Source organism: Moschus berezovskii, chromosome 9 (assembly GCF_049115385.1).
Source record: "Moschus berezovskii isolate FMDL1 chromosome 9, NW_MosBer_1.0, whole genome shotgun sequence".
NCBI lineage: Eukaryota > Metazoa > Chordata > Mammalia > Artiodactyla > Moschidae > Moschus > Moschus berezovskii.
This window is the reverse complement of record NC_142468.1, coordinates 89,501,320-89,525,000: the sequence shown is the minus strand read 5'-3', so window position 1 is coordinate 89,525,000 and position 23,681 is coordinate 89,501,320. Positions and strand designations below refer to the sequence as shown.

The window sequence follows — 23,681 nt, the reverse complement described above, 5'->3', positions numbered from 1 at the left end:
TGACACCTGATGCCCACTTCTGCCGGCGATAAGCCAGGAAAAATCTTCTTGCTTTGTAGCATTTCCACGTGGCTTGGATCTTCATGGCAGCCTCTGTCTTTCCATCCTGGCCCTTGTACCTCTGCCCCGGAAGATTTAACATCATTTGGATGTCAACTGGGTTCTCCAACACTGAGAGAAGGTCATATCTGGTAAGTTTATTCTTCAGCTCAAACTCTGGAAGGAGTGTTACTAAACTGTTACCTTTTATTTTGACTTCCGGTATTGCATAGTCCTTGAGAAACTTCTCGATGTGTTCCAAGAGAGAAAAAATACTTCCCCAAGACAAACTGAAATGCTCCTTGAAAGCTAAGAAGTCCGGGGCTGTCTTGTCCACAACACCATTGTAAATAAAAAAGTCATAATCCCACGGTGATTTCTTGGTCTTAGAGGGTGCTGTCACTTTCATGGCCTGGGGAAGGAAAGTGTCGGCAGAGATGAAATAACTGAATGGTCAACACACACACTATCACATTATCATTTATTACCTGAGAATGGGAGGATATGAATCACAGTTCTGATTTAATACATACATCATACATGTCATAATAGGAAAGTCTTGCTGTCATATAATCATCAGACTCATTGCCAGAAGAATATCTTAAAGGTTGCTCAAAGCTATAACCATTCTTACAAAAGTGTAAAACTGATCAAGAAAACTGATTACATAAAAATCGTGCATTTAGTTCACTTTGATATGGTTAGCTGACCCCATAATCTCTGTGATTTACTTTTCACACATGCATGAATGGAAGCATGTCACTGTTTTCTTGTTCATAAATTATCCACCAATCCTGAAAAATAGAATGAAGCCTTTCTTTGCAGTTTCTATGACAACTTCAGATAAGCCCATCAAAGCTGTCCTGTCTGTTCTGAACTTTTCTAACAGATCAGCACTTTTCAGCATTTTGGAGTTCTTCTGTCACCTTCTCTGAACATCCAGGAGTTAGTTTTATAAAAAGCATTATGTTGTATGTTATCACGCTTGCCACTTTCAAGGTTTATCTTCACATGTTCTTTTATTCTTAAATCTGGACACTTCTTAGGGACATATCTGGAGCTGTCCCCAGGCAGACAGAATCTGAAATTTCACAATTAAAACCAAAAAATATTTGCTTTTCATTTTGTTCCTATCAGTACTGATTAAGTCATGAAAACATATTACTTTTATTTTTAAATGTCAAGAGGCATTCTCTAAGAATGAGATTATTGGGCAGTTTTTTTTTTATTATTTATACTTTTCTGCATGAAAAAAATTGAACAAATACTATTTTAAAAATAAAATAAGAAAAGATTTGGATGACAAGCAATATGTGTCACACATACATTGCTTTAAAAAACAGAAAAAAGGAAAAGGAAATTTTGTGTCACTGTCCTCTATGAAACTACTTACATTTCATTATTTAAACCCATGGTGCTAGAAAAATGACATCCTGCCCCATGGTCTAAATGATTCCAATGGTCTGAGGTGTGAGGGGCATAGGTGTTTCAGGTCCTGCCTTCTTGTTAGTCAACTAGGTATCAACTTACTGTGCTGACTGTTTCTCGCTAAGGGGTTTAAGGAACAGACTGTCTTCAATATGTCAACATTTTTCAGGTGCATAAACTCCATCTCTACCAGATTATAGATTATATTGCTCTCTGCATTTTGAAGAATTTTCACAAAACACAAAGGAAAAAAAGACCCAATTAATTTATCAATGACTATTATTCCACAGCCCTGTGCTGAGTATTACTATGTTAAATTGTTCATGCTTTGTCTTTACTAAACAAATGCTAACTGATATTAACTAACAAATTCAAAGCAGAAAGGTAAGAGAAAAGCAAGCCAAGAGATATATTTACAATAAAACCACAATAAGGAAACAGAAGGGGAACAAAATCACCTTCCAATTCTTTTTCTTTTCTTAGGTTCCAGGCAGTGGAATAATTAATTAGGCTGCCATCTCAAGTAAAAATGCTGAAAAGCAAGTGTTAAGTTTGAAAGGGGGTAATTTCCTTGAATTTTGAAGCAGACTTTTATAGCAACAAACTTTTGCATACTTTCTGAGTCACTGTAGGTACAGGAACAATGGAGAAAGCTTTTTCCAAGACTCTAGCCCTTTCTGAGCTAATCAAGGCTCTAAAAGAGAATGCAAAATATTTGGTAGATGGAAACACATTCCTTTTTTTTGGACAGGCAACAGGGAGTTAGAGAAGCAATGCCTCCTTCGGCAGACATCAACCCTGGAAGGGCTCAGCTCCTGGTAGAAGACAAGGGGCACATGTTCCAAAAGCAGTATCACTTGGCTACATTTCTGCCTCCCTTCAAGAAAGAAGATGGTAGGAAGATTAGAATTCAGAGAAGAATGGCAGTACTTCATCACTGAGGAAGAGAAATGCAGAATAATCACAGACATACAGAACTGACTGGTCCTGCCAGTTATGTGGTTGATTTTGTGAACAAGACCTTGAGATTCCTATAAGAAGTACAGCTATGGATGAAAGATTCACCAGAGAGTCTTGTCTCCTTGGTAACGTTAAACTAGTTTTGAAATTTCTTTTCTTTACAATGAGTCGTGTGGAATTGGAGAAATCTTGGGAGAAGTTTAGAAAGGTGTGGACTCTTAAGCCTCTATTGGACAGTGCCCTTCCAGGTCTAGGGCATTGACATACAGCAGCAAGTGCATCTAAGACCTTTTGAAAGAATAGCTGTGCAGTGGGAATGGGGTGACCGAATTGCACAGGGGCTGTTTTAGAACAAAGGGATTACACCTCCCTACCTTCTTGGATGATATTCCAGTAAAGACATGCTCTCAAAGGAAACACACTCTTGGACATCAAATAGACCACTCAGGCACGGGGAAGCTATGGGTTTAGAGTCAGCTAAAGCATAACTGTAGTACATCTGTCACAGAGAATGCCACACTTGGGAACACTTTAGACTTAGAGCAAGAAAAGACATGTCTCTCAAGAGAAAGGCTTCCCAAATTAAAGCAGTGCATCAGCATTGTGAGATCCATTGAGCAGGTAAAGACAAAGCTGCTTCACAGCCTGCTAGGAATAAGAGCCCTGATTAAAGGTCACACCATGCTTCAGGTTCTGGTTTCTTCTGCTATTCTTCCCTTACTATTTATCTCCATGAACTTGTCGACAATTATTTGTTGCGTTCTTTCCTCCTTCCTTCCTCATTCTCTCCCCCTTCCCCTCCCCCACGCTCTCCTTCCTTTCTTCTTTCCCTTCTCTCTCTCCCTCTCTTTTTCCTCTCCTTCCTCTTCTCCTCCCAGTCTCTTTCTCTCTCCTCTCTTTTGTTTAAGATGTGCTGTACTACCAAGGCAGTGCTCCTGACTCAATAGCCACACTGTTTCCTTCTAGCAAAGATGGCTGTCTATTGCGCCATCTGCATACTCACCTGGTCCTTTTCCGGACACCAGTCACACCTTTGTGAGATGCCTGCCCTTACTAATCAGCCCAGTCCAAATCTGTGGCTGTGGCCTAAGTATTAGCATCCTGTTCCAACTGAGTCAACGAGCTTGGAAATTCTCTTCTTCATTTGCAAAGTGGAATTACTAACTAGGTGACTTTGAGAGTTTTTGGAGCAGTTATTTAGATTAAAAATTCTAAGTTGAAAACAAGAAGAAAGGCGGGATGTTGTTGTTCAGTCACTGAGTCAGGTCTGACTCTTTGCAACCCCATGGACTGCAGCATGCCAGGCTTACCTGTCTTTCACCGTTACCTGGACTTTGCTCAAACTCATGTCCAGTGTGTTGGTAATGCCATCCAACCATCTCATACTCATTTGTCCCCTTCTCCTCCTGCCTTCAATCTTTCCCAGCATCAGGGTCTTTTCCAATGAGTCGGCTCCTTGCATCAGATGGGCAAAGTACTGGAGCTTCAGCTTTGGCATCAGTCCTTCCAATGAATATTCAAGGTTGATTTTCATTAGGATTGACTGGTTTGATCTCCTCACTGTCCAAGGGACTCTCAAGAGTCTTCTCCAACACCTCAAAGGCATCAATTCTTTGGCGCTCAGCCTTTTTTATTGTCCAGCTTTCACATCCGTACATGACCACTGGAAAATTCATAGCTTTGACTATACAGACTTTTGTCAGCAAAGTAATGTCTCTGTTTTTTAATATACTGTCCAGATTTATCATAGCTTTTCTTCCAAGGAGCAAGCATCTTTTAATCTTATGGCTGCAGTCATCTTCCACAGTAATTTAGAGCCCAAGAAAATAAAATCTCTCAGTTTCCATTGTTTCCCCATTTTTAGCCATGAAGTGATGGAACCAGATGCCATGATCTTAGTTTTTAGAATGTTGAGTTTTATGCCAGCTCTTTCACTCTCCTTTTTCACATTCATAAAGAGGCTCTTTGGTTCCTCTTTGCTTTTTGCCATAAGGGTGGTGTCATCTGCATATCTGAAGTTATTGATATTTCTGCCTGCAATCTTGATTCCAGCTTGCGCTTCATCCAGCCTGGCATTTCTCATGATGTACTCTGCATATAAGTTAAATAAGCAGGGTGACAATATACAGCCTTGACGTACTCCTTTTCCTATTTGGAACCAGTCTGTTTTTCCATATCCAGTTCTAACTGTTGCTTTTGACCTGCATACAGGTTTCTCAGGAGGCAGGTAAGGTGGTCTGGTATTCCCATTGCTTTAAGAATTTTCCAAGTTTATTGTGATCCACACAGTCATGTGTGGAGGAGGAGTAGATGTTTTTCTGGAACTCTCTTGCTTTTTCTAGATCCAACAGATGCTGGCAATTTGATCTCTAGTTCCTCTGCTTTTTCTAAAGCCAGTGTGAATATCTAGAAGTTCTTGGTTCACACACTGTTGAAGCCTAGTTTGAAGGATTTTGAGCATTACTTTGCTAGCATGTGAAATGAGTGCAATTGTGTGGTAGTCTGAACATTCTTTGGCACTGCTCTTCTTTGGGATTGGAATGAAAACTGACCTTTTCCAGTCCTGTGGCCACCACTGAGTTTCCAAATTTGCTGGCATATTGAGTGCAGCACTTTCACAGCATCATCTTTTAGAATTTGAAATAGCTCAGCTGGTATTCCATCACCTCTACTAGCTTTGTTTGTAGTGATGCTTCCTAAGGCCCGCTTGACTTCGCATTCCAGGATGTCTGACTATAGGTGAGTGATCACACCATTCTGTTTATCTGGGTCATAAAGATTTTCTTGTATAGTTCTTCTGTGTATTCTTGCCACGTCTTCTTAATATCTTCTGCTTCTGTTAGGTCCATACCATTTCTGTCCTTTATTGTGCCCATCTTTGCATGAAATGTTCCCATGATATCTCTAATTTCCTTGAAGACAGCTCTAGTCTTTCCCATTCTATTGTTTTCCTCTATGTCTTTCCATTGTTCACTTAAAAAAGGCTTCTTATCTCTCCTTGCTATTCTGTGGAATTCTGCATTCAGATGGGTATATCTTTCCTTTTCTCCTTTGCCTTTTGCTTCTTCTTTTCTCAGCTATTTGTAAGGCCTCCTCAGACAACCATTTTCCCTTTTTGTATTTCTTTTTCTTGGGGGTGGTTTTGATCACTGCCTCCTGTATAATGTTATGAACCTCCATCCATAGTTCTTCAGGCACGCTGCCTATTAGATCTAATCCTTTGAATGTATTAATCACTTCTGCTCTATAATCATAAGGGATATGATTTAGGTCATACCTGAATGGCCTAATGGTTTTCCCTATGTTCTTCAATTTAAGTCTGAATTTTGCAATCAGGAGTTCATGATCAGAGCCACAGTCAGCTCCCAGTCTTGTTTTTGCTGACTATATAGAGCTTCTCCATCTTCAGCTGCAAAGAAGATAATCAGTCTGATTTTGGTATTGACTATCTGGTGATTTCAGTCCATGTGTAGAGTCGTCTGTTGTCAGAGGGTGTTTGCTATGACCAGTTCAGATGATGATTACATATATCAGTAAGTCACAGATGTGAAGCAAAAAAGACAGGCCCAGTATTAGCTTCTAAAATTCAGACATTACCGCCTCAAAGAAAAATTCCAGGGTTAAAAAAGGCATGTGTTTAATCTGAATGTTTTCATCAAAAATGTTCTTGTCAAACATGTGGATAGCATGTGGATATAGGATAAAACTATAGCCAAGGATCTCTAAATTGGATTTAAACAAAATCTCCAGGTGATAAATGGTCCAGTTTGGGGGATAATCCAACATGGATATCACCTTTAGAGAATGATTTGCCTAGAAGGATAGACTAAACCACTTTTGAATCTATTAGCCAATGTTCAGTTTCTCAAACAATCAAACATATCCACTAGTAATTAACCTAACCAGTTCCACTGTGTGAAAAAGATTAAGTTCTTTCTGCCATTATGGCTCTAATGGAGAGCTTAGTTCAGAGTATGAGTGGAGTAACCTCCTGAGATGGAGAATTCATTACTCCCTGATGACCAGGGATAATGCCATTTGTCTAGCCTGTTCTTTAATATTCACTAAGGGTTTACAGGGTGTTAAGGTTTGAACAGAACAGACACCAAGACCTCAGCTTGCTAGACTTGTTTGAAAGATACATACAATATTCAGAGGCAATAGCTGACTTCATCAGGGTTTAGGAATTTAGCACAGTCGCAGAACTGAACTTTAGAGCATGAGGAATCTTGAATGTCACTGGCCTCACCTTTAACCCAAATAAGATATTGTGGGTCCAGGGAAATGAACTTTGGCCTTGAAGTCTGACCAACCTGGGATCAAGTCCAAGTCCAAGTCCAAGTCAAGTCTGCTACTATGTGCTATGTATTCTTGGACAACTTACCATCTGCTATAGACTAAATGTTTGTGTCCTCACAAATTTCATATGTTGAAGCCTTAGTCCCCAGAGATAGGGCCTTTGAGAGGTAATTAGCACGTGAGAGTGAAGTCTTCATGATGAGATTAGTGCCCTTATAAGAAGAGACAAAAGAGATCTCTTTCTCTACCATGTAAAGATACAACAAGAAGGCAGCCGTTTTCAAACCAGAAAGAAGGCTCTCATCAGAACCCAGCCATACTGGCACCCTGACCTTGGACTGCCAGCCTCCAGAACTGTGAGAATTAATGTTTGCTGTTTAAGCCATACACTCTATGATATTTCATTATAGCAGCCTGAGTGGACTATGGCAACATCCTTTCTGACACGTTTCTTATCTGTAAAAATGAGAGGTTCCTATGAAGTTGTTGTGAAGATTAGAATATATGTAAAGACTGTTTCACTGCCTTTAGTTAAACCAACCCTGAGGAACATGCCAGAGAACCATGCTGTGGTGGAAAACTGATGGATTTGAAGAAGACCGAGGATCCAGGTTGTCATCACCTTCCTCTGTGGCCTTAGAAAGTCACGTCTCTCATGGGGTTTCAGTTTACAACAGGGCACTTCTAATTTTGACACCCTATGTCTCTCTGACTTAAAGTGCTACCTCTCCAGTAGTATCTGTGTTTAATACACTCCTGGAGCTAGTCAGGCCATCAAATCAAAGGCAAACATCTCCAATAGTTGTACTTCATGTACCATGAAAGACACAAAGGTTTGTTCCCCCCCACCCCCGCCTTCTAGCTTTTATACAGGAAACTCTTACCAACTTACAAACTACAATAGCAAAATAGCTACCTACACCAATTCTGTGTAAAGATGGTCATGGGGAGAGAATCCCAAAAGGAGACAGTTCAGTATTTTAGGGTCAGCAAATCAACAGAACCGCTCTCAGTTTGTAGGACATAGAAACTACATAAGCCTTAAGGGTCAGTTAAAAGTGAGAGTCAGAGCCCTTCACCTTTACCAAGAGAATAAACAACAAAAATAAGAGAACTCATCGAGTGTAAAGGCCACTCAGATCAGCAGCAATCCTCCAGGGATAATTTCTGTAATTGTTTTGAAATCTATCTTTATTTAAATGATTTTTCCTGAACTCTGAAACACTTCCTGAGGAGAAAAAAATATCCTCATCTCTGGCTGCATTCTTTTGGAGCAAAACCACTCCATGGATCCAGTTCTGACTGAAGATCAGACAACAAAATCAAAAGATTTTTAAATAGGTGGAATCTATATTTAGCCAAATGTAGTTTCCTTTTCTAGAGACACATTTTGTTTTACTGCTGCATTGATTTCATCTTTCCTGGTACCCTTCTATTACTCTCTGAGAGAATGTGACATAGTTCAGGGCCTCTTGGACAATTATGATGGATGGGTAGAACCTGCTAGGGATATGTACCGAATAGGATGGGAATCCAGAGCAGCCTGGATTTCTAGTTTCCTGAGGAAAAAAAAAAACACATTATCATTTTCTCTATAGGTAAAGGAAAAAGAGCAAGCCTTGAGAAGGACCTCTATCATCACCAAAGTAAAGTCTGACATGACAATTTTCTTGAGGAAAAATGTGTATACAGCAAGTCCGCTGATCACAGATCACTAAACACTTGCAGAATTCTTATAATACTTCATCTTGTCACGCTCTCTATACCTACATATATTGGACAGTCTAAAAGGTTCATTCAGTTTTTTTCCATTAGATGGCTCTAGTAGAACTTAGTTGTCCTTAACTTCATTTGAAACAATTTTGTTAGAATGTATTGTGACAGCTGTCACATCAGGTGCATTAAAAAAAAAATCAAAATTGGTGAATTTTCTTTTTTCATTTTTTTAAAAAAAGAAATTTGGCTGTGTTGGGTCTTCACTGCTGTGCATGGGCTTTCTCTACTTGTGAGTGGGGGCTATTCTCTAGTTGCGAAGTGTGCGCACTTCGTGTTGCGGTGGCTTCTCTTGTTGCAGAGCACAGGGTCTAGGCACGTGGGCTCGGCAGTTGTGACTTGAGTGCTCTAGAGTGCAGGCCCAGTAGTTGCGGTGCATGGGCTACTTCGTTGTTCTGCAGAATATAGGGTCTTCCCCAACCAGGGACTGAACCGGTGTCCCCTGCATTGCAAGGTAGATTCTTAACCTCTGGACCACCAGGGAAGCCCCCAAATTGGTGAATTTTTGGTATAGCCTTTTTAATGTTGAAGATGGAAGAAAAAAGACATTGTGGCATATTATGCTTTATTATTTCAAGAAAGGTAAAAATGCAGCGGAAGTGCAAAAAAAAGATTTGTGCAGTGAATGAAGAAGGTGCTGTGACTATGGATTGTGTCAAAAGTGGTTTGTGAGGTTCCATGCTAGAGATTTTTCACTGGCCAATGCTCCACAATTGGTCAGATGAGTTGAAGTTGATAGTGATCAAATTGAGACATTAATTGAGAATAATCAACATTATACCATGCAGGAGATGGCTGACATACTCAAAATATCCAAATCAAGTATTGAGAATCATTTGCACCAGCTTGGGTATGTTAATTGCTTTGATGTTTGGGTTCCACATAAGGGGAAAAAAAAACCTTCTTGACCATATTTCCAACTGCAGTTCTCTACTTAAATGTAACAAAAATGTTCCATTTTTAAACATTGTGATGGGCAATGAAAAAAATGTATGCTGTACAATAATGGGGAACAGAAGAGATCATGGGGCAAGCAAAATGAACCAACAACAACCATACCAAAGGCCAGTCTTCATCCAAAGAAGGTGATGTTGTGTATGTGGTGGAATTGGAAGGGAGTCAGTCCTCTATTATAAGCTCCTTCTGGAAAACCAAATGGTTAATTCCAACAAGAACTGCTCCCAAGCAGGCCAAGGTTGAAAGCAGCACTCAGTGAAAAGCATCCAGAATTAGTCAACAGAAAATGGAAAGTTACTGTATAACCTTCCATCAGGATAATGTAAAACCACGTTTCTTTGATGACCAGGCAAAAACTGTAACAGCTTGGCTGGGAAGTTCTGATTCATCTACCGTATTCACCAGACATTGCACCTTTGGATGTCCATTTATTTCAGTCTTTACAGAATTCTCTTAATGGAAAAAAGTTCAAATCCCTATAAAAGGCATCTGGAACAGTTCTTTGCTCAAATAGGACAAACTATTGGGAAGATGAAATTATGAAGTTGCCTGGAAAATGGCAGAAGATAGTGGAACAAAAGAGTGAATATGTTGTTCAATAAAGTTTTTGGTGAAAATGAAAGATGTGTCTTTTACTTAAAAATCGAAGGAAATTTTTGGCCAATCCAATATATTCTACTTTATTTTAATTCATAGCTTTCACCACTACCTCACATATTAAAATAAACAACTTTCCTCTTCCCTTATTAGAATATAAATCCCAAGAAGGCAAAAACTTGATATGTTTTGTTCACTGCTATATTCCTAGTGCCTAGTACACTGCCTGACCCACTGTGAAAGGTCATTAGAGAATCTTTGAATGAGTGAATAGTAAAATTTAAACTCAAAGCCACCTGGGCTAGGCTTATAGCTCAATGCTGTTCTGTGATCACACAAATTATTTGTAAACTCATAGCTTCAGGTTTAGAACTCTAATAGAAAGTTTGGTTATTTGTATCTGAAAATGTCTGTATCCTTTGACCAAGAAGTTCTATTATGAAGAAGACTCTTGAGAGTCCCTTGGACTGCAGGGAGATCCAACCAGTCCATCCTAAAGGAAATCAGTCCTGAGTATTCATTGGAAGGACTGATGCTGAAGCTCCAATACTTTGACCATTTGATGCGAAGAACTGACTCACTGGAAAAGACGCTGATGTGGGAAAGACTGAAGGTGGGAGGAGAAGGGGATGACAAAGGATGAGATGGTTGGATGGCATCACCGACTCGATGGACAGGAATTTGAGTAAACTCCGGGAGTTGGTGATGGACAGGGAAGCCTGCCGTGCTGCAGTCCATGGGGTCGCAAAGAGTTGAACACGACTGAGCGACTGAACTGACTGACTGACAAAGATTTATGCACAAATTTGATAGACATTCATGGCAGTTTTATTTATAACAAAGAAAACTGGAAGCTTTTTATTTATTAATAACTTTAATACTTATCAATAATTTGACATTTATAATTTAACGTCAAACAATCAGGTAATGGCTTCTGCCTTTCTCCTTTTCCTAGGGCTATCAGGGTGAGCGTCATAGGGAATGTGGAAACTGCTTAAAAACGGTGACCTGGTCTAATATCCTCCTTATACAGATAGGGGAAAGGAGACTGCAGGGCAAACATATGTTCAGCGTCACATGTGTTGCTTGATTAAAACAGTTCAGCTATAGTGTAAAATATAGTTTTCTAACAAGAGGATTAAGAATATATGATGGGAAAATACCAAAGACAGTAGCAATATTACAAAATAACTGACCAAAGTAAGACCCCACATTTGATAATACAGTGTTACCACTCAAACCTAATCTTTCTACACCAAAGGATATTCTACAATAGACTGTATGGCTTAAGAAATAGGATTTTCTTTTTCTATTTGTTTTCCTTTAGTTTGGAAAAAGTCTCTAGGCTACAGAAAAGTATTGAGAATAATAAAAATATCTATTGTGGACATACGTTAACCTTTTGTCTTCTTTGACATATATATATTACATATTTTGTCACATACATATGTCATACATACATATATATATATATATATCCATGACTGATAAACTCGTGAGAGTAAACTAAGGAAATCCAGTATCTTTAAATCAGGAGGACCTCCATGAGGATGAATTATGTTGTTCTGTGAAGTCCTACTGTTAGATAATACAGATTATATATAATAGAGATACATGAGATATATATATATATATATATATACACACACACATATATATATACACACACATATATATATGAAGCAAAGAAGACAAAATAATATACATTTACATTTTAAATATTTAAAATGCAGTACATTTTATACATTTATAATTATATCATACATTAAAATATATTTAAATTATTTATATATTTATCTATGTTTAAATAAAGTAAACAAAACATTAGGTACAATCGAAGTCCTTTCTATATTTCGTTTCAGCTCATTTCTCTCCCTCCACCATTCTCAGAAGCAAACACACTCATGAATTTAACCTGGACTCTGATGTCCCATAAATGTATTTCTTTGCTTGTTTTATCTATACAGGTAGATTTTTAAAATCAAAATATTAATTAAGTGGATCTTAACATAGTTGTTAAAATAATAAAAAGATTTATTTGTTGAGAGAGGAACTTCAAACCTTTGAACTAGATTCCTTTTTTTTTTTTATTTCTTGAAATAACTACTACAAACTCTACTATGGTCTATTATTTTATTCCTTGGATCCTTATGCTGAACTTGATTGACTCAAACTTATCATTCAACCAGATGTATTGATACTTAGTTAAATGATCTAGGAGATAGAAAAGGCTGTTGAATTCAGAGCCAATAAAAGCAGACCTGAGAGCAGAGGTGACAACCATGAAAAGACACCAGAAACTGATATATACATATATGATACTGAATAGAGAAAAATTTTAAATTACATTAGGGAGGCAGAGATACATCTTTTAGAAAGATTTCCATCAAAAATTATTGAGATTTTTTAAAATATCGAATGTTTAGGGCTCTAGGCAGTCATGCTGTTCATTCTGGCTCTGTCACTTGTTGGATGACATTCACTTCCCTGTATGTAGGTCCCCCCCGTATAACAGGAATAATAATAGTACCTACTGCACAGAGATGTTGTAAAAATGAAGTGAGATGTTCCTTGTAAAAAAGTTCAGTGCCTGGCACAGATAAGGTACACGTGCATGTTAGCCGCTGGTAGTAAAAGTAGTAGTAATAATATCTGGAAACCAACCCACGAGGAAAAGTTCATAAGCTGGTATGTGGACAGGGCACAAACTCTGGAGCCTCTGCACCTCTTTGCCAACTGTGTGGGCCTGGGGGCAATGACAGTACAGAGGTTTTTCTGGGCTCCTACAAGCATTCAGTTGGTATGGAAAATACTTAGTGCATGTTTTAAGAACACAATCAATATGAGCTGTTAGAAATATTCCAGATAGAGAATGCCTTAGTATTCTTAAAGCACATCCTAATTTTAAGGTGCAGAAGCAAGTTCACAGTTTCCTCACAGCAAGAAGTAAAGGGAAGTTAGGGGATTGAACTGCATTGATTAGTTTGTCCAGGAGCACCCTCTGTCTAGGTTCAGAACGACGGTATGCTGTCACTGCTGTAAATATAGCCCTGTCTGCTCTCAGCTCTGCAGGAGTATGAAGAGACCCAAAACGTGAACTCTTTTTCCTTGAAAAGGGTTCACTAAACTCCCTCTGAAATTCTGATAAGGTCACCAAGAGAAGGAGGCCTAGAAGATGCTCTTTAAAATAGACTAGTGAATTGTGAAATAAGTACTTTATCATTCCAAAGTACTTCCACACATAACACCTCTAATCCTTATAGCCACCCTAGAGAAAAGAGGTATCATCCCCATTTCTCAGAGGAAGAAAGTGGGATACGGAGAACTGAAGTGACTTGCTCAAAGTTCCTCTATTAGTAAGAGGAAAATCTGGTTCTCTCTTGCTCTGTTCCTTACTAATTGAATGTTCGGAACTTCTTTTACCCACACATGACCCTATGGAATGTTCCTTGCTGGCATGTACTTTTCTTTGTGGGGACTATTTTGTTTTTCCAGCTTTCTGGTTTCCTTGTTTCTTTTGGTCAGCTTAACTCTAAATCCCACACCCTCACCTATTACGTCACAGATGCAGACTGCAGTGCACGTGTGTATGAACACATACGTGCATCCCTGTGTAAGCTCATGCTGGAGAACAACTGAGTCTGTTTTCATATTTTATTATTTTTAAGTGTATTTTTAAAAGACGAAAATCTTTGATAGAGGTAAAAGACTGATGTGATTCAGAAAAATTTGAGTATGTAAATCACTTTTTTGGACTGCAGCCTGAGAAATAATTCAGTCCCAAAAGGGAGGGGGAAGTGTTTTTCATTTTAAACGAACCATCTTTTCCGAAAACATGATTTAACTTCTTTTCTAAAAGAAGAGGGAAAGAACTTTTGTTGGTCTCCAGCTGTCAAACCCGCCTCCCATACTTCTGCCCTGAAGCAAAAGGAAGGGACATCAGGTGACAGACCCCAAATTTCAACTAGTCACACAAATTACAGACCTTCTTATCATGATATCCTCTTGACTTTCTGCCTTTCCACTACAATGAAGAACAGACACAGTTTAAATCAAAATGACTCTCATGGGTAATTTTACAAAACAAATAGAAGGCACAGTCTCCCCCCTCCCCCCACTTCCCCAGCTTTCCCTGCTGGGCCAGCCTGTTCCCTCTTTCCAGGCAGGCAGAAGCTAATAATTAAAAAGACCTTCCCCACCCCAGACAGTGATGCTCTGCTTGCCAAGAGCCCTGTTTTCTTTGAAGAAACAGTTTGACAAAATAAATACTAAAAACAACCAACTATAATCAGATGTCATGTTCCATTTTCAAGAAAGGGCTTCTCTATGTGGCACCTTACTGCCTGGTGGTGGGGACTGATCTAAGCTCTGTTCTGGGTTTATCACGAGGCCAGGCCTATCACAGTCTTTCTCTTAGCCTTTCAACTTCCATGCTAGGACACTTTCCACAGAGACTATGAATAATTTCATCTACCATCAAAGAGTCAATTCAGAAATGTAGCAACTCGGGACTATTAGGAAAGTCTTTAGATATTACTGCTTTTAGCACTAGGGGAAAGCCTGGTGAAGTCAGTAGACAGGAAATTAAAGGCAGGGTTAATCAGCACTCAGGAAATGTCATTATTTAAAAAAAAATTTTTTTTAGGTATTCCACTCACTGGATAAAACTTAGTCACATTTACTTTACCTGTAGCTCTCTTACCTATAAACTGTGGAGCCTGAGAGTGCCAACATGGTGAGAATCAAAACAGGTGTGCCTGCCTGTTCCATTATGCACGTTAGCCCATGGCCTTGCACACACAGCCTGTTAAACAGCTGAGGTAGAAACAGTGATGGTGCAGGCCAAACACTAGCCTGAAGGCCTGTCTGTCTTGGGATTTGGCCATTTACATTGATTTTTTTTTTTTAACCCACGTTTTTCACGAAACACAAATATTTGCCATGGCAACTGGGGTGTCACATGACATACTGCTACATGAACAGCCTGGAAATCTCTTAAGGAGAGACAGCCCACCCGTGCTGCAGACACAGTGAAAACAGCTTGAGGAAGATGTGGATGCTAAAAGACAAGGTTTACAAAGAACAGGTAACAGTTGACTATGTAGACACAGTGGGATTAATTCCTTCTGTGTCACTCTTCAATTCCCCTTTCTTTTTTTTTTTTTAAATGGGAGCAGCTGTAAACATGACCCCATAGGGTAAGCCCAGAAAAAAAAAAAAGAAAAAAGAGAAACACTGCCAGCTGTCTCCTTCTGTGTTGAAAAGTTTCAATTATCACAAGTCTGTCTGTGGCTCATAAACATAAGAAAGCAAGCTATAAAAGTCCAGCACCTTTAAACCAGGAGAATCTCCAGAAGGATGAGCACTGTACTCTGAGGTCCTAAGGTCAGAGAATAGAGTCCCTTTCCCTTCTGCATTACGGTATCTATCCAAAACTGGGGATCTTGCTTTATTATCCTATGCTTAATGATAAAGGAAACCTCACAATAACATGCTTCCCTGTTGGCTCAGATAGTAAAGAACCTGCCTGCAATGCAGGAGACCTGGGTTCAATCCCTGGGTTGGGAAGATTCCCTGGAGAAGGGTATGGCAACAGACTCCAGTATTCTTGCTTGGAGAATCTTCATGGGCAGAGGAGCCTGGCGGACTATAGTCCATGGGGTCTCAAAGAGTCAGACATGACTGAGTGACTAAGCATAGTACCTACAGCACACAGCACACAATAGTATACCCCATGTAACACAAATTTGTATATAAAGCTTTGCATTCCGGACCACTGGGCCCCTGATCAGATAGCCGTAGAGATTAACTGAGTCAGTTAGTCTAGAAATAATGGAACATGATTGAATTTTTTAGATCCTACTGATATTGTCATGGTAGAGTTTACTTGCAGAATAATCTTCCCTTTTAAAATCAAATGCATCCCAGCAGCAGTGGAAATAATATTTAGTTCTATGTGAAACATACAACTCTATAACATGTGCATATTACCAAAAATCTCACTGAGGATATTGTAAATTAGAACAATTTTCTTTTATTAGTTAGGAATATGAATACCTTTGACTGCTGTCTCTTGAGAGAGAAAATCTTCATTTCCTCTGGAATCGACTCTGTTCTCTGGGGTGCAGCAAGCGGGGCTGTGGACAGAGGTGAAGAAGTGTTACCTCTTCCAAAAAGAGAGACTGATTCATTGGGTTGATGCTGCTGGGTATGCACCTTAAAAGTCAGGTGGCTCTGTCACCCATTCACTGTTCACTACCAGTCATTCTTGTATCAATTCAATGAAACATCTGTGATCATTGACTTCAAAAGGAAAGTAAAGAGCTTGGAAGAGCAACAGTTCCATCAGAATATAAGGTCAACTTCCCTATGCAAACTTCCTAGAGAAAGAGGCAGATATTTAAAGAAAGCAATTTAGGAAGTTATCTTTGTCTTATAAAATGTTTCACTCTAAGATTTCTTTTAATAGCTGAATTCCCAAGTTCGGTCTAAAGGTACGTGATGGTTGGGTTAGTTGTTAAGTCATGTCCGACTCTTGCGACCCCATGGCCTGCCAGTTTCCTCTGTCCATGGGATTCTCCAGGCAAGAATACTGGAGTGGGTTGCTATTTCCTTCTCCAGTAACTATATATAGGATGGGCTATTCTAATGTATAATCACTTAAAAAGACAATTCCAACGAATTTAAGAGGCTTGGGATAAATAAAGCAAGTGGAAAACACAAGTAAAGATTATTTTTGGAATAAATGTATAAGCAACAACTTTTGGAGAATACATCCAGTCCATAGTGGAGGTAAGCCTATATGCTAGATAATGCTTGTAAGAGAAATCGAATCTCTCCTGTTGCCTGGCAGCAACCACAGCTGCCTTTACAAAACAGCTCAAATCTGACATTCTCAGCAAAGAAAAATCCTTACACTGCTCTTTTTAAGAAAGAGAACAAATAATTTATTTACATAGCTAATTGAGTCAAAGAAGTGAGGCTTCTTTCTACTCATTTCCTTAGTCCACCCCTTTTCTGTCAGTTTTCTAACAATCTCAGAAAGAATTAACAGATACTCTTCAAGCACCCTTCGACAGCTCAGCTGGTAGAGCAGAGGACTGTAAAGGTGATAAGCTGCTGTCATCCTTAGGTCGCTGGTTCAATTCTGGCTTGAAGGAGGTGCTTAAACTTCGGCTTCCCTGATAGCTCAGGTAAAGAATCCATCTGCAATGCAGGAGACCCTGGTTCGATTCCTGGGTTGGGAAGATCCCCTAGAGAAGGGATAGGCTACCCGCTCCAGTATTCTGGCCTAGAGAATTCCATAGGGTCGCAAAGAGTCGGACACAACTGAGCAACTTTCACTTTCTTCAAATACAGCATATCAATATACAATTTAGAATTCCACTTTGAGCACTCAGTTCTCGCACACTACCTCAGGTAGGCTGCAGGGAATGTCTTCAGCCATCTCCTAAAAAGTAGCAGGAATTTGATCATCTTAGCACTAGAGATCACCTCCACAAAAGACTTTTGTTGCATTGGACAAACCCTATTTTACCACCTTTCTGGTTTTTCTGCTTCCAGCGATCCTCCTATACTGTGAGACTGCCCAGCACCTTTTCCAAGGTTAGGCAATTGGGCATACAACTGGCTATACCATGGATTCGGCATCACAGATTCAACCAATTTCTATCCACGGTTGGCTGAATCCGCAGACACAGAACCCAGGAATACATAGGGCCAACTGTGCAACACCATTTTATAGAAGACACTTGAGCATCTGCAGATTTTGGTATCCATGGCAGGTCCTGGAACCAACCAATCCCCCGTGGACACAGAGGGACGACTGTAGTATGTGAAGACACCATTTTCATCCTGCAAGTTTCTGCCTTGACTTCTGTGCTCTCCTACCCAGCTGTCCATTTGAACTTGGCTCTCGAACTTTGAAGGTCAGTTCACACTGTGTACCCAGGATGGTATGAATTCAGATTCACCCATAAAGCCTGTTTTTCCTATTATCTGCAACTTCAGTATACTTTTTGTTTAACTTTCAGGTTCCTGCAGACAAATGAGATTTATTGCTAAATTACCATCATGAAACAAAACAGCAGTTGAGAAGTGGGCATAATTTTTAAAGGAATTTAAAATGAGTTTATTAAATTAAATTTATTAATTCCTTTTTAAAGGGATTTATTAAAATTTCAATGAAATTTGGTAGGATAAAGATAGCATTGCAATTTCACATGGATAATCCATGCTTAATGGTTATCTCTAAAAAAATTTTTTGGTGGTTTTTCTTCGTTACCTGCAGAAATTCTATCATTAAATTTATAACTTCATATGGCCTTGAATTTTATGGGATACATGCATTTGATGAATGTCTGCATCCTAAGACACTGCCTATTTTGCTACTCAGTTTCCATTCTGAAAAAATCTGTAGGATAAATTTTGCCTCAATGTCAGGGGGAAAAAAATCTTGTCTTTCTGGAAATATTTGTATGATTCTTGTGGTAGCAACTTATTGTTATGTGTTTCCCAAGAAGCTATCTCACTTTTTTCCTTGCTAATTTTAGAACCTCAACTTTTTTTCAGGGTGTCAACATCCCCAGCTTCTAGGGTTTCCAGATTTATGAAAACAATTTTTTAAGAGAGTATGCAGTTAAGTTTAAACTTTATATAAACAAGTAATGCTTTAAGTAAGCCCCAGATAGTAAATATATTTCAAAGAACAGAATTTCATGAATGGATTAGACCAAGCATAATCAATAATACTAAGTATTTTGTTTATGTCCCAATCCTAATACTAATCCTAATCTTATACTTGCACATTCACTTTCGGCCTGTCTTGTCTTAAACAGTGGCCCTGTGACCAGTGAGAAGTGAAGGGAGGCCCATCCAAGGGCTTCTGGGAAGAGATTGGTGCTACTATTTCCCCCTCTTCCTGCCTGGATTGAGCATGTTAAGGCACAAATCTGCAGGAGTCATCTTAGAGCTGTAGGATGAATGAAACATGCTAAAGAAGGTAAAGCAGAAAGAGAGTTGTTACTAGCATGATCATTGCTAGTTTCCCTACTTCCTGATTCCTTATGAAACAAATGAACTCACTGTTGAAGCCCTGCTAGTTAGGGTTTCTGATAGTTGCAGTCACATGCATGCCTGACGGGTACCCTTCCCTCTCCCTTCTTCTCTCTATGCCATGCTTTCTCTTATTGCACATGCTAGGGTCTCAGGGACAGTATTCAACAGTGATGGCAGTAAGAGTGAGGGCAGCAGTGGTCATCCTTGAGCTGTCTCTGCTTTTAATGAGGAAATATGAACATAATACTTCTAAAGCTTCCCTACTAAGAACACTGCTTTGGGGTTTTGGTTGAAGACAAGAATCAGGTTCAGAAAATTCTCTTCTACTTCTATTCTGCCCGGAAGATTTTCTCTTATTATTAATGTTGAATTGTGCTTTATGATTTTTAAATTTTGATGTGTATTAAGATGATCATAGAGTTTTTTCTTTATTAATCTGTTAATGTGGTGAATTATATTGTTCAATTTTTCTAATGTTGAATCTGCCACATATTCTTCGTTGATTGTGATGGACGTAAAAACATACTGTTGACTTGTTGTTTTTGGACGATACTTGCTTTACAGTGTTGCGGCGGTCTCATGAGTCAGTCTTTTATACTGCTTGTACACGCTCCCTCCCTCTTGAGTCTCCCTCCCCCTACACTTCACTCTTTGAGGCTGCCGCAGAGCACCAGGCTGGGCTCCCTGTGTTATACAGCAGTTTCCTGCCAGTTATATCTTTTACACACTATAGTCATACTGCGAACTTTTATTTAGAATGTTTTTTTTTATGTTCCTGAGATTGATTTATTTATTTTTTCTTGCACTGTCCTCATCTAGTTTTGGTACCAAAGTTATAGTAGCTTCATTAAAATCAGTTGGCAAGCTCGCCTTCTTTTGTTTCACTATGGCATTTAATATAAGAATTACCTGATCTTTAAAATTGGTAAAACTAGCCTATAAAAGATCTGAGGCCTTTTTTGTTTGGTATATTAGTGTGAGTGTGTGTGTAGGGGGGGTGGGTGCAAGTATGCACATGTCCATCTGTAAGACAGACATTTTTACCTACCAAGTCAAATTTTCTAATGGTATTGTTTTATTTAAGTTTCCTATTTTTTCTTGAATTAACTTAAGTGATTTAGATTTTTCTAGGAAAATTTTCATTTTGTTTTTTAAAATGTATTGACATTGTTATCATATTATTTTTAAAATTCTATCTATCTGCAGTTTCTGCATTTTTTCATTTTCATATTATTTATTTGTTCTTTCTATTTTTTAAAATTATAGCCTTATTGAAGTATAATTGACAAAAGAAATTATAAGATATTTAAAGTGTACATTGTAATGATAAATATACATATATATATATATAAAATACATACCAGAAACTCATGCAACTTAATAGCAAAAAATCAAATAACCCTAATTTTTAAATGAGCAAAGGACCTGAATAGACATTTTTCCACTCACTGAGGCAGAGCTCACCAGGCTACTAAATCCAAAGGAAAACATAGGAAAGGAAAAATTTAGGACAACCTTACTCCTGAACGATGGTAAACAAAATATTAGCAAATGAAATCCAGCAATGCGTACACAGGATGATATATTGTAGCTAATTTGGCTTATTTCTCAAGGGCATAGAGAATTAACAGGGGTATCAGGGGAACCAGCTAAAACAGATTAAAATAAGAACCAGAGTCTCATAATATGATATAATATAATATGCACAGTGAAAAAGTTTCTATTGAGAATCACTCACCAAACCGAGGACCGGGAACTGAATGAAAACAGACAAGCAATAGATACCAACGCTGCGATGACAGAAAGCTTCAAAGCACCTGACAAAAAGTTTAAAGCAACCAGCATAAAAATGTTCCACAGCAATTACAGAAACACACGAAACAAATGAAATAACATAAAAGCTCAGCAAAAAAACAGAAAGTCTCCACAAAGAAAAAAGAATATATAAGGAGGAGCCAAACTGAATTTTTAATTTGTGTTAAAATACACATAACAAGGAATTCCCTGGTGGTTCAGTGGTTAGGATTCGGTGGTTTCACTGCCATGGCCTGGGTTCAATCCATGGTCCAGGAATTAAAATCCCACAGCTGTGCAGCGCAGCCAAAACACACACACACACACACACATTTATCATCTAACCATTTTTAAGTGTACATTTTTTTTAACAAATTGAAATTTTGGAACAGAAAAACACAGTCATCTAAATACAAAATTCAGTGGATGGCTCAACAGAAGAATGTAGAGGACAGGTAAATCAGTGATAGAAAATCAGAAGATAAATCAGAAATAGAAATAGATAAATCAGAAGATAAATAGATAAATCAGAAGATAGAAAATCAGAAGATAAAATAGATAAATCAGAAGACAAATAGATAAATCAAATAGATAAATCAGAAGATAGAAAAATAGAAATTACCCAATCTGAACAACGGAGAGAAAAGAGATGGTGGGGGGAAAATGAACAGAGCCTCAAGGACTTGTGGGGTTGTACCAAGAGATCTAACATTTGTAACATGTAGCCCTATAAAGAGAGGCAACAGAGGGCAAAGCTGAAAAAAAAATGTACTCAAGAAATAATGGCTGGAACCCAGCCAAATTTGGCAAAACATACAAACCTATAGAAGGTGAGCCAATCCCAAACAAGATAAAACCAAAGAAATCCACGTTAAGATACGGTCAAGACTTCCTAAAAACTAAAGACAGAGAAAAATCTTGGAAGCAGGAGAAGAAAAGCAACATCTTACCTAAAGCAGGAAATAAAAAAAAAAAGGACAGTGGATTTCTCATCAGAAACCATGGAAGAGATAGGAAGTGGCAGAAAGCTTTTTTAAATGCTGTAAGAAAAGCACTGTCAACCCAGAATCCTAAAGCTAGTGAAAATATCCTTTAGGAAATAAAGGAGAAATCAAGACAGTCTAAGATGAAGAAAAATGATGATAATTTGTCACTAGTACTCTGACCCTCAGTTCAGTTAAGTTCAGTCACTCAGTCATGGCTGATTCTTTGTGACCCCACGGACTGCAGCACGCCATGCCACCCTGTTCATCACCAACCCCGGAGCTTGCTCAAACTCATGTCTATCGAGTCAGTGATGCCATTCAACCATCTCAACCTCTGTCATCCCCTTCTCCTGCCTTCAATCTTTTCCAACGTCAGGGTCTTTTCAAATGAGTCAGTTCTTCGCATCAGGTAGCCAAAGTATTGCTTCAACATCAGTCCTTCCAATGAACATTCAGGAGTGATTTCCTTTAGGATGGACTGGTTGGATCTCCCTGCAGTCCAAGGACTCTCAAAAGTCTTCTCCAACATCACAGTTCAAAAGTATCAACTCTTGGGTGCTCAGCTTTCATATAGTCCAACTCTCACATCCGCACATGACTACTGGAAAAACCACAGCTTTGACTAGTCAGACTTTTGTCAGCAAAGTAATGTCTCTGTGTTTTAATATGTTGTCTAGGTTGGTCATAACTTTTCTACCAAGGAGTAAGCATCTTTTAATTTCATGGCTGCAGTAAGCATCTGCAGTGATTTTGGAGCACAACAAAATAAAGTCTGACACTGTTTCCACTGTGTCCCCATCTATTTGCCATGAAGTGATGGGACCAGATACCATAATCTTAGATTTCTGAATGTTGAGCTTTAAGCCAACATTTTCACTCTCCTCTTTCACTTTCATCAAGAGGCTCTTTAGTTCTTCTTCACTTCCTGCCATAAGGGTGGTGTCATCTGCACATCTGAGGTTATTGATATTTCTCCTGGCAATCTTGATTCCAGCTTGTGCTTCATCCAGCCCAGTGTTCCTCATGATGTACTCTGCATATAAGTTAAATAAGCAGAGTGACAATATACAGCCTTGACGTACTCCTTTCCCTATTTGGAACCAGTCTGTTGTTCCATGTCCAGTTCTAACTGTTGCTTCCTGACCTGCATACAGATTTCTCAAGAGGCAGGTCAGGTGGTCTGGTATTCCCATCTCTTTCAGAATTTTCCAGTTTGTTGTGGTCCACACAAAGGCTTTGGCATAGTCAATAAGCAGAAATAGATGTTTTTCTGGAACTCTCTTGCTTTTTTGATGATCCAGCAGATGTTGGCAATTTGATCTCTGGTTCCTCTGCCTTTTATAAATCCAGCTTGATCTGGAAGTTCACGGTTCACGTACTGTTGAAGCCTGGCTTAGCGAATTTTGAGCATTATTTTACTAGTGTGTGAGATGAATGCAATTGTGTGGTAGTTTGAGCATTCTTTGGCATTGCCTTTCTTTGGGATTGGAATGAAAACTGACCTCTTCCAGTCTCGTGACACTGCTGAGTTTTCCAAATTTGCTGGCATATTGAGTGCAGCACTTTCACAGCATTATCTTTCAGGATTTGAAATAGCTCAACTGGAATTCCATCACCTCCACTAGCTTTGTTCACAGTGATGCTTCCTAAGGCCCACTTGACTTCACATTCCAGGATGTCTGGCTCTAGGTTGGATTTCACATCATCGTGATTATCTTGGTTGTGAAGATCTTTTTTGTACACTTCTTCTGTGTATTCTTGCCACCTCTTCTTAACATCTTCTGCTTCTTT

At 38.8% G+C, this 23,681-nt stretch overlaps 1 protein-coding gene and 1 non-coding gene across 2 annotated transcripts in view; one reads left to right on the top strand and one right to left on the bottom strand.

The window, feature by feature from the left end:
• The window catches only part of IQCH (IQ motif containing H), a 247,554-nt gene that overhangs the window by 125,292 nt on the left and 98,581 nt on the right, over positions 1–23,681 (bottom strand). Inside the window, exons 8-10 of the mRNA XM_055436103.2 lie at positions 16,111–16,190; positions 14,039–14,077; positions 1–451 (exon numbers count right to left, since the gene is read on the bottom strand). The exon at positions 1–451 is cut by the window's left edge and continues 101 nt beyond it. Of these exons, the coding sequence (XP_055292078.2) occupies positions 1–451; positions 14,039–14,077; positions 16,111–16,190 (570 nt within the window). The remainder of the gene's footprint in view (positions 452–14,038; positions 14,078–16,110; positions 16,191–23,681) is intronic.
• Positions 17,123–17,213, top strand: TRNAY-GUA (transfer RNA tyrosine (anticodon GUA)). The gene is given in 2 exon segments: positions 17,123–17,159; positions 17,178–17,213. It is a non-coding gene; the product is annotated as a tRNA-Tyr (tRNA).